Source organism: Lepisma saccharinum, chromosome 1, assembly GCF_977018435.1.
Source record: "Lepisma saccharinum chromosome 1, izLepSacc3.1, whole genome shotgun sequence".
Classification (NCBI taxonomy): Eukaryota; Metazoa; Arthropoda; class Insecta; order Zygentoma; family Lepismatidae; genus Lepisma; species Lepisma saccharinum.
In genome coordinates, this window is record NC_139229.1 from 99,105,904 (window position 1) to 99,118,154 (window position 12,251).

The 12,251-nt window shown below is 38.6% G+C and overlaps 1 protein-coding gene across 1 annotated transcript; it reads right to left on the reverse strand.

Annotated features, from left to right (window-relative positions):
• Positions 1-2,450: 2,450 nt before the first annotated feature.
• Positions 2,451-11,945, reverse strand: LOC145985347 (transmembrane emp24 domain-containing protein eca-like). The gene is made up of 5 exons (XM_083119255.1): positions 11,746-11,945; positions 9,134-9,249; positions 8,226-8,330; positions 5,095-5,241; positions 2,451-2,969 (listed from the first exon to the last, which is right to left on the reverse strand). Exons 1-5 carry the CDS (start codon positions 11,888-11,890, stop codon positions 2,820-2,822), a joined length of 663 nt encoding a protein of 220 aa, XP_082975381.1. The 5' UTR covers positions 11,891-11,945; the 3' UTR covers positions 2,451-2,819.
• Between the last annotated feature and the right edge of the window lie 306 nt (positions 11,946-12,251).

The following is a 12,251-nucleotide window of genomic DNA, read 5'->3' on the forward strand; positions in this document are numbered from 1 at the left end:
TGGTACCGGAGCAAATGGTCAAGACTGTATCCCATATCGTCCTCCATATGCTGTGGTGTGAGCTGCCTGGCGACCCATCTCGCTGACACTTTGTGATACCCAAGTTCTTCATGGATAATGGTGTATGCACTGCCATATGAAATGCCCACTGCATCCGCTGTTTGGATTGTTGACCGCCGGTCTTCCTGAATCAATGCCTCCACAGCGTCAACATTGCTCTGTGTGTGGGATGTGCAAGGCATCGATGTGTCTTCGATGTGAGGGTTCATCGAAAACATTTACATGCCCTGCGATGAACTTTGCACACCAGTTACAGACATTTGTAAATGTTATGCACGTGTCACCATGCACACAACTCATGATAGATTTCAGGTGGTTTCCGTCCTTTTGAGCACAGAAACTGAATCTCACTCCGCAGCTCAACTGTGTCGAACGTTTCAAGCGTAGCTGCCATTTTGAAATAACTGCCTCTCGGCATGCACACCTGCCATCTCGTGGAAAGGTGGTGAAATACATGTACGAGGCGCATCCAGAAAGTAAGTTTCCCTATTTTTTTTCTCGTGAAAGTAAACATAATGAGCCGTGTAAATTGCGCATGCGCAGCAGAGCTAAGACGTATCAATCATATGCCAGGCGGACAGATCCCGCCCGGCGCCAGTAGCGAGGCAGCAGTGGTCCGAAGTGGAAGCTCGTATTCCTTCTCCCGCCGCATGCCAGTAGCGAGGCAGCAGTGGTCCGAAATGGAAGCTCGTATTCCTTCTCCCGCCGCATGCGAGGTTCGGTCGGTGATAAAGTTCCTGAATGCACAAAGCATTGCGCCAATTGACATTCATCGTCAGCTCTGTGAGGTCTGTGGGCCGAACATTATGAGTAAGCAGATGGTACGTTGCTGGTGTAGGCAGTTTTCGGAAGGTCGTCAAAGTGTCCATGATGAAGAGCGCAGTGGGCATCCGTCCCTCATCACTGATGATCTGGTTGAGCTGGTGCGGCATCGTAGAGAACCGTCGCTTAACGATTACGGGGTTCAGTAGCCTTTTTCCGCAGATATCGCGATCCGTGTTGCATGAGATTGTCACGCAGCGCCTGCTGTTCAAAAAATTGTGTGCCAGGTGGGTGCCGAAAAACCTGACACCCGAACACAAAATGAAACGTTCAGGAGCAGCACTGACATTCCTGCAATGGTACCATGATGACGGCAATGATTTCCTCGACAGGATCGTCACGGGCGATGAGACGTGGATTTCGCACTTCACCCCAGAAACCAAGCAGCAGTCAATGCATTGGCGGCATAGTGGATCTCCGGACAAGAAGAAATTCAAACAGACGCTGTCGGTACGGAAAGTGATGTGCACCGTGTTTTGGGACAGGAAGGGCATTTTGCTCATTGACTTCCTCCCCAGAGGTGAAATGGTGAACGCTGACCATTACTGTGAAACACTAAGGAAATTGCGACGTGCCATTCAAAACAAGAGGCGTGGCATGCTTACTGCAGGTGTTGTGCTCCAACATGACAATACTCGTCCACATACGGCTCGGCGCACAGCAGCTGTTTTGACGGAATTTGGCTGAGAGTTGTTTGATCATCCACCTTACAGTCCTGATCTGGCTCCCAGCGATTTTCACGTTTTCTTGCACCTCAAGAAATTCCTGTCCTCCGGTGAGCATTTTTTCAACGACGAAGAGCTGAAGACGTCTGTCACATGCTGGTTCCATTCACAGGCGGCAGAGTTCTACGACAGTGGGATCCAAAAGTTGATACCACGATACGACAAGTGTCTCAATTCTGGTGGTTGCTATGTTGAAAAATAGCTGAACCTTTGCTGTACCTGTTGTCAATAAATGGTTTCCTGAAACTGTGTTGTTGTTTTTTTATAAAAATAGGGAAACTTACTTTCTGGATGCACCTCGTACTTCCAAATGTATATTTCAGTTTTTGTGAATACATTTCAGTTTGGCTGTAAAAAATTTACTCAATTACTTTTTTGATATCCGCTTGTATGTCAAAGACAAGATGCATTTGCGCGTCATGTGGCACAGAGTATCAAAAATTCATAACTATATGCTGGTGACGGATATATGCGATATTGTAAAATTTACATGAAAATTGCAAATCTACAATGTATTTTATATAAATCAATCCATTATGCTACAAATAAGCAAAATTACAGAAGAACCCTAATCAGCTTCGGACAAATGTATATCATTTTTTAGGTGGCAACGTGTTTTTTGGGTCTGTCTTGTGAGGAATATAATCAGGGTTCAACTGAAGTTACAACAGGAAACAAAAAATTAGAGAAGAGATGGGAAAGCTTAAGCATTTTAATTTAATAAAAAAAAAAAAGTATCTGAATTTAAACATGGAATACAGGTAATTTTTTTTTGTCTTGTTACCATGTCCACAGTGTATTGACACCAAAGGAAAGTGCACAATTAATAAGGAAGCACAGTACTGTATTTTCTTACAATTTTATTAACTTCCTCTAGACTGTCTCGCACATTCTTCACATACACACACACACACATCAAAAGTTGAAAAAAAAATAGTAAAACAAAACAAATGTTGCTAATGTGAATGTAAGACCAAAGTAAAATACACTTGAAGATCTGTGCAAGTTTCAGTTGAAATCAGTAAGTGGAAATCACCTCAATCTATAGTAAAAGTTGGATTGTTAAAGTTATTGTTCTTACAATTACCACCACACGTAACAGTTTTTTACAATTTTAAATAACTTCTGTATTAGGCACTGCACAAGTTCACAAAATCATCCACCACAGAAATTGTTTTTCCACCTTTGTGTGAAACACTTAGATGTTGAATTTTATACAAGTTTCTTGGCTTCGAAGAAACTCTTCAGATGCCTCATCTGCCATGCTCCCATTGCCAGCAAGATACACGTTTGACCAATTGACCACCACAATACACGTTGGTTGGTGCTCTCACTAGTTTGGCGGAAACGTTCTTCTCTGTACTGTAAAAGAAGAAACATTCACTTAAACCATAAATTACGGTGTAAGTTGGGAATCCATTGACATTCATAGTTTAATACAACTTATTGAAAATTTGAGATTCAACCCAGGATTAAACGTAGGCCTTCCCACAACCTACTGGCAATCTCCAGTTACATGTACAGTATGTCTTTATGGCGATAGTGTTGCCGTATGATGCACAGCAGAAGAACTGCATGAACATCTGATTCCGTACCCACTGAAAGAAACGTTTAATACAAGAGCGAAAATTTTATGACAAATCAATGGCTCTAAAACGCACTAATTTTAAAAGCAATTATTGGAGAATTCACATCGAAGTGACAAGTGACATGTGTCACATTAGGATTTCACCAATCGGACACAGGTTTGTGCAGCCTGTCATGCCGTTAGTGTTAAACGTTGCTGCTGATTGGCTCGTTCCCAAGCAACATGTATCGCTTGTCGCGTCTGTGAATTCTTCCTAAGAGGAACTGGTAATATAATCAAAGATTTGCATAATTAAGAATATTATTAATATCTCATTCCAAAAGAGCAAAACTGTCGATTGCTTCCTCTTAGCTTCAAGAACCACTCAAAACAAGAAAATCCAGATATGATAAATCACTTGACTGATGAACTTTTACCGGGACATTCCCTGCCCCCCTTCCCAACAGGTGTTTGCAGTGAGTGGTGCCAGCAGACTGTTATATTCACTTTTCTGCATATCTAGGCTAAATGAGAATAAATATGAATGTTGATTAGACAAAATTGATAAAAGGAATGCTCAGCTGAACTGGAATCTTAACCCTTCAATGGCTAGATTATCATCCATTCAATGTCCTCAAACACCTGGAATCACTTGCATGGGCTCGAGTATATGAGACAATAACTTTGCTATATCAATAGTGATCGAACGTAAGACCACACACACATAAAAGGCTCATTCAATGTGTAATAAATATTTATTACAAGCACCAAAAGAACTACAGTAATATGTTTCAACATAGTCCCCCCTAGTTCAATGCACCTACGCCAGCGCTTGATAAGGGCACTGATTCCACAGGAAAAAAATCTTTTGGATGCGTGCGTAACCACTCATGCACCGCTGACTGGACTTTGTCGTCATTCTGGAACCTCGATCCACTTAGTGCATTTTTCAGTGGACCAAAGGTGTGGAAATTGGACGGTGTGAGATCGGGCGAATATGGAGGGTGGGGTAAACACTCAAACTTTAGGTCCTCGATGGTAGACAATGTGATATTGGCAATATGTGGTCTCGCATTGTCATGGAGCAAAAGCACACCAGACCATGTCATCTCTGCAGAATTGCTGGTTTCAGTTTTTCACGCAAAAGGTTGGAGTAGGTGGTACTGTTTACATTATGATGTCTGGGCATGTAATGTTCAAAAAACTTGCCCCTTCAGGTCCCAAAAAAAGTGAACATGCCCTTTCTGGCACACCGTTGAGCACATAGTGACAGATGCGGAGAATCTTCAACACTGGTTATGCCCTGTTTGAACTTCTCAGCCCACTCGTACACTTGTGATTGACTCATACAGTTGTCACCGTACTGAACTGTCCTGCAGCAATGAATTTCTATCGGTTTCATGCCTTCACTCAACAAAAATCTCACAACACTTCGCTGTTCCAGCTTGAAGCACTCCTGTAAGGGTGCTGCCATCTTGTGTAACTGTTTCAGAGCGTCCCGTGCGTTAGGCAGGTGTGCCAGCCCCAGCTTACAGATGTCTTCAAAAAATAACAAACATAACAATCACGGTCGTATTTTAGATTTTTTATACTATTTTTCCGGTTATTTATTGAATGCACCTTGTATTAAGGTGACAGGATGTCCTGTATTAACTGGAAGACTTTCTCGATTTCTCTTGAATGTATAACAGGATGCCAAAATGTCACTTTTTGTGATAATGGCTTATCGGCATAGAATTACAAAGGAGCTATAAGCATTTTGTGGGATGGGACAGTTGAATTTATTACCAACAGCCCATTAAAATGCATACTTGCGGCCATAAACTACTAGGATTTTAGCTGGTCAGGGACATTTCCCTAACACTGTTGCTGAAAATACTTGTAGTGATTTTACACAAGTAATTCACAGAAAGCACTTACCCTCTGGTAATTTTGTTCCTTGGTAATCTGTTCAACTTGATCAAGGAGCTGCCTGACTCGAAGTTGCAATTCCGAAAGCTTTTCTTTTTGAGCAACATTGGCATAGTCTATGGCATGTTCTCCAACTTGAATGTCCAGATGCACACGCTGGGGAAAAAAAGTACAGCATAAGAGAAGGAAATTCAAGTCAATAATTCAATGAAACCAATAGTGGACTGAATGATACATGTACTGATACAAAATGCAGGTAACGGCAAGGATTTAGAAATGCTGGATGTGAACATAGATGAGGATCTACAAATGCAGTGAAACAATTTTACATTTCACCTGCTTCATACATTTTACCATTCTCGTCACAATGAGGCAAAATGTTACAAAATTGGCCCACAGTATACATTCTTTAGCCACAGTACTAATAATAAAAAAAAATTTAAAAACAACCTATTCTCATCTCTAACAAGATTTTACTTCACACGCGAACTATTGGTGTTCATTTCTTTTTCAGATACTCCTGCAAAAGATATATACAGTATGTAACATTGTTATTCATACACATAGAATTTCCAAGGAAAAAATGTCATATCTAATATAGCTCTTTTCAGTTCTTACGGCGGGCGCTCTAGAAGCTGGCAGGGGAAGTGGGGAGCGGGGATTACGCAACAGACCAACCAGACAACAGCAGTGGCGCCGAGAGATACGACGCGGTCGGAAAAAGTACTATGTGAAACTCGTTCTACTGGCCGCTACGTTTCTTATAGTGCTGGATTGGTCGCTTCCCCGCTCCCCACTTCCCCTGCCAGCTTCTAGAGCGCCCGCCGTAAGAACTGAAAAGAGCTATAGTAAATATAATCATTTTCATATGTACCTGGAAATTAATGTTAATGAAGGTTTCACCAACAAATGTCAATAAAAATGTTCAAAGTGTATAAACAGAGCATATAATTTATGTCAAAAGAGAAAAACATGCTGTTTCATGCAACATTGTTATTCGTACAGGCAATCTTCCTCGCATACAGCGCCACCGCTATTCGGGCAATTTCGTGCAGTTTGCAACTTCGTAACAAGTTTGAACATGCAGGCGTGCTCCCCGTCAAGCAGAATGCTGGCGTAGGTATTGTTGCAGGCCTATCGTCTATCTATTAGCGTGTTCGAAATGGGCAAGGTGAAGGAACTTAGTTCCGATCTGAAGGATGTTATTATAAATTTGGCCCTTAGAGGTTATTCGTTAAGAAAAATTGGACAAACAGTCAATAAATCACACTCCACAGTTCAATACATAGTAAACAAATTTAGAGAGGAAGGTTCAACACAGAATGTGCCGAGAAAACCAAAAGAGAGACGGTTGAATAAACGTGATGAACGCTTTATTTTAAAAAGAGTGCGAGAAAACCCCCAACTAAGTGTCCCTCAGTTACGACCGTTAGTAGAAAATGTTGCTGGCAAGATGATGTCCGATCAAACTGTCCAACGTGCCTTGTGGAAGGATGGATATCATGGCAGAATACCATGAAAGAGGCTGTATGTAAATAAGGTGAATCGCAGGAATAGATTTTCATCTGCGAAAGAGCACATCCACAAGGACCAGGAATTTTGGGATAGTGTCATATGTTCAGACAAGTCTCAAGATTAATATATATGGGTCAGATGGGATAAATAGGGTCTGGAGAAAATCAAATAAAGCCAATGATCACATTAACACAGTTCCAACAGTTATACATGGTGGTGGGTCATTAATGATTTGGGGCTGTATGTCGTCCAAAGGTGTTGGTACCATCCAGTTTATTGATGGTATCATGGATACATATGTCTATTTGGACATATTGAAGAACAATGTAAAGCAGAGTGCCCAAAAAATGGACATGCCGCCTATCTACAGATTCCAACAAGACAATTACAGTACGCATAAGATGTGAGTTAACATGAATTGGCTAATATGGAATGTGCCCAAACTACTACAAACACCAGCTCAAAGTCCAGACTTAAATCCTATTGAGCATTTATGGGCAATTTTGAAGAGGCGAGTCCATAAAGCAGGGGTCAAGTCCAAACAAGAGTTGAAAACTTGTGCAAAAAAAAAAAAAAGGTAAAGTGTTCCCCTGTGCATAGCACCACGCCATGAAGGCGTATAGGGGGTGTGGGGGTGCAAGCCGAGTGGAATAAAATAAGCTCTGAAACATGTCAGAAACTGGTTAATTCTATGAAGAACAGGTGTCAAGAATTAATTAAAGCCAAAGGATACGCATCAAAGTATTAGAACTGTCAGTCAATTTGCTCTGAATATACTTTTTTCTTTTATATTATTAAGTGTATGAATAAAGTTGTACAAAAAATGGTATGTTTCTCTTTCAGTTTCATTTAATTTATTATTTTCATTGGTTATACAGAATTTGGATAAGATTTTATGTTCCTAATGATATTAGTTATTGAATTGTAAAGAAACAATTTCAAAAGAGTGTATTTCCTTTCAGATTTTAAAGCATTTTCTTTGAAAATCTGCGTGTACGAATAAGAATGTTACATACTGTATATGTAGGGCAAAGGTAGAAAAAACTAAAAATAATTCAGGTGCCAGCCCCTTTTTCTCAGGAGGCAGCTTTTTTTTGGCAAATACAAAGCCATGAATTCAACTAACATCAAGTACATATTTTTAAATATGATCTTAAAAAATTTAATTTATTAATTAATACAAGTTTAGATTAAAAGTAATTAATTCTTGCACCAGAGTGGCCTTCATAAAGAAGGTTCTACTGGTAACAGCATACATTCTAATATATGGCCGACTCTACCATATTATTTTCCATATACCATATTGCTGTAGATTTTAAAATTCAGCTAGCAACAGAGCAAAAATTAATAACACAGCACGTTTATTATTCTGATTTAATGATACATGTGATACAGAAAAAACACAAACATTAAAAACACATGTACTTGTTATTAAAAAAAAGGTAATGGAAATTTCCATAAGCACACTGAAAATATAAATTACATTTTTTAGAAGTGAATTTGAAATATTTGTCAGGCGAAAAGATTTTCAGATGCCATGGCGATGGGGTGCACTGTATTTTTCTACCCCTGATGCAGACAAAAAATTAACCAGGAAAAGGAAAATTAGAAAGCGTAAAACTCACCAATTGGGTTCCACTGAACCACTTTGTGCTGTTGGAATAGAGACATATCACATGCTCCCCTGGGGTGTGGGAAGTGAATGTAAAACGACCCTCTGAACTGTATACCTACAGCAAAGACAAATTACTTGAATTAGTGTTACAATTATCTAAACATTCCTAATATAGACAAACAACATAATATTGAACTACTTATATCTTTCCTAACCAACATGGCCCTCTATTTGGCATTTGTATGGTGGATGTTGACTTCTAAAAGTGCAATAACATACTTGCAATATTCTGGGTATTAATTTTATCAATTTTTTTAACTGGTAAAATTCTTTAAAGATTACTTTCTCATCATTTTATTACTGTGTTACTTTTAATACTCATGCTTTGTTGACAGTATATGAAACTGATGCAAGAACACTATGAAAAAACATGGAACCTTTCGTGGCAAGATTATGAGACAATGACCCAATAGTAGGCCACAAATATTTGATTTAATTTGGTTTGGTTTATTTTACTTTGCTTTTCTGACATGTTTAACTAATCGCGAAGATGAAGATAAGTGATATAAATATAACTGTATAACTGATTTTTCCAACTCTGAAAGGAAACAAGGCATTAAGAAAATTTGGGGGTTCAACATATAGCTTTGTCGTTTCTGAAGAATTTGTATACTATTTGATTATCTCACTGTACCGTTTTGAAAACTTAAAGAAAAGAAGATACTTTAGTACTAAACGGACTACCTGATTTCAGACTGTTTTCTGGTTAGGTTTCATATCAACATTCTGCCACGCACTATCTTTGTACCGAAAAGAATCTCAGGTAAAAATAAACTGATATGAAAGGAAGGGCTGGTTTAAAAATGAAACTTACAACTGCTATTGAAGTTATAAGAATTACAATTATGTAGTACGTACCCTTGAGAGAATTGTCTTATCATCTGGGTCACGAACTTCTACGTGCATTCCAATGCCTGGACTAGAAGGCATATATCCATTTGTTCTTGGATCATACAATTGTACTTTGTAATTACCTGAAAGATGGGAAGAATATGGGGTAAAATTTGTATTCAGTGCTGTCAGAAAATAAGAATTCCAGTTTAATAGATGTGTGTGTGTGTCTCATAGACAAGCAAGGATATTGGATGGTTGTAACGAATAACAAAAATTACACCATAACAATACCACAGAATTTTCAACACTGCATTCAAGTGAAACATTTCATAATCCAGAATGATCCAGGATTGTTTGCTTAAAAAAAAGTTTCAACGGACCATACTTCCGAAACCAAATGCAATGGTAACTTGTCTCTTTATTCAAGTTCAATATTTTTTAATCGACAGATTTCGATATTTGGTCCCAGAGTATGACCTGCGTAAGTAATAACCAGCCATCTCGGAATACTTTCACAGCTTTTATTAGTATGCACATTAAAATAGATGGTAAAAACTATCAAAGCCGGGAAATGTCTGTAACTCGTTTATTCTGTAATTGTTTAACAAGGGATTTCGCTTTTTTTTAACGAAATTAGTATCTATTGTCGACATATCAAGTAATTATTGTTCCTTCTTTTCTCGCTTCCTGAACATGCAAAATTGCGGGCAAATCTTGACTAGCATTGTGTTTCAACCTTCTTAACAGAAAAATTCCCGCATAGCCCCGAAAACCATTCGGGATAGTATGACCATCCACGAATAGTACCAAAAACCATTCTGGATCGTATAACCATCCACGAATAGCCCCATGCACCATCACGGTAAGGTTAGGTTGGGCAATATAGTGAAAAAAACTGTGTGTTTGGAAACACTTACCGGAGATTACGTCATCAGATGCTCGCAACATCCGGTTCAAGTACATGGATGGAAATGTAAGCAACAGCTTTCGTGCATTGGACGGACATTATTATAGAAAATAAATGATTTAGAGGCCAAATACATTAAAAAATGCGAGAAAACACTTCTACGACCTTCCGAAATAACACAGAAACTCAATTCCATAAGTACTTTCTCCTGTAAATTTGAAGAAATCCGTTTCCCGGCTATGACAGTTTTGCCAAATAGAGAAAGAACACGTTGCTATCAACCCCTAACAACGTAAAATTATAGCTGCTGTTGTGGAATGTTGTGTTCTGTTCTATATTCACTTGCATGAAGTCTTTGAGCTGTTCTGCTTCACACTCTAAGCTAACTGACATATTTAATTTCACAAGCACACATCTCAGTGAGCTAAAAGCAACGGAAAACATTCATAAACAACGTATTCTTCATAAACCATACAAAATATTTCACTTTCTCGAGGGGGGTGCAGAGGGTCAAGGGTACCAAAAGCACTCTCACATAAATCATAGATATTTTTATTAGAAACGAAAAATCAATTTTTCTGAAAGGGATACACTCAGGCCTTGCCCTAATCACATTTCCATCTGAAACAAATAATATGGGTACTACTTTACTATACCGGAGACACCTATCAATGATTTATTTCGCAATTTTTTACATTGCTAACGTACTATTCTGCATTGCGGAACATTTCTTTAGGTGAAATAATGAATTTCTAACGAAAAATACCTAAATTTCACGATTTTTTTTCACCAAAAAAAGTTGAATTTTTGATATAAAGAGTAATTAATAAACCATTGACGTTAGCCCCAAAAAACATTGATGGTAGCCCCACAAACCATCCACGGGTAGCCCCAAAAACCATTGACATTAGCCCCACAAACCATCCACGGGTAGCCCCACGAACCATCACGGGGACGAGGTATGCCTACTAGGTTAGGTTAGGCCTGTTAGGTTCCATTAGCACTCCTTTCGTTCAATTTAGCATATACGGACAACATCGATTTTTCTCAATGACGTGCAGAAAGCAAATGACGGCAGCAGCAATAGCGCGTCGGAAATAGATTTTCGTAGAAAACCACATGCATTCGCATTAAAATGGATCAAAACTACATTCCCGAACATCAACAACGCTACAGAAAATTATTTGCGTAAGTACTTTCTCCTGTAAATTTGATGAAATCCGTCTCTGGTACAGTAAAGTGTTACCATAATATGTAAAGGTATGAAAGGTTACAGTATAAGCTTGTCAGATTTAAATGAGGAATAAAATGAACTGAAATTACAAAGTTGTGAATATGTACCAACTGTTATACCTACTTCATTGAGGGGGTTGTTGGTAAGAATTTTGAGGAAACATTCATCCAACTTTATTTGCTCAATTAAATATCAGTGTGTTACGCAGTTGTCGATATACTGACATCATTATGTACACGTATCATATGTCTTAAGAAATATGAAATTAATTTGAAACCCTGTATTATATATCCTGTCCAGTTCTTATTTAGTACACACAGCTACTTAATTCTCTTCTACGATAGAAGACACTTGACACAAACGTCTATTTGAGTTATGGAGAGAAACTTTCTAAATTGCACAAAAATCATTAAAACACGTAATAACAGGAAAACAAGCATGACAGTAAAAGTAAAGGAAATTCGAAAGCATGTTCTGCTAGCAACTGCTACTAACCAATGACCATAGTCTCATCTGGAATTTCTTCTATAAAACATTTTCGTTCAGTTTCTCCAATGTGGAAATATAAAGAAGAGGATCCTGTAACGAAAAACACTAACAAAATTGAGCCGACCACAATTTGGTTTTTGCTAATACCCATTTTTCTTGATGAACTTCCACGAACATCAAATAAATCGTGTCAACAGGAAGTAACAGCTTTTCTGCTTAATCAAATTACTACTTTCGCAATAACAAGTAATCTAAAATTGATTTTATTTTATTTAGGACATATATAAATTTGTATTATATAGCAATTTTAATACGTTATTTAATTATATGTTATAATTACAAATCAATCATTAGGTGATCAAAAAGGAAACTTCCGTTTGCCAGTGTTGCCAACTCAGGCAGTGGTGCGTTCGAGACGGGCGAGTGAAGCCACACAGGAGGGCTCCGTGTACGGCAAGAACCCGTTGGCTGTATGCGCGATAGCCGTAATTATGGTTATTTCTTGCAGCGCA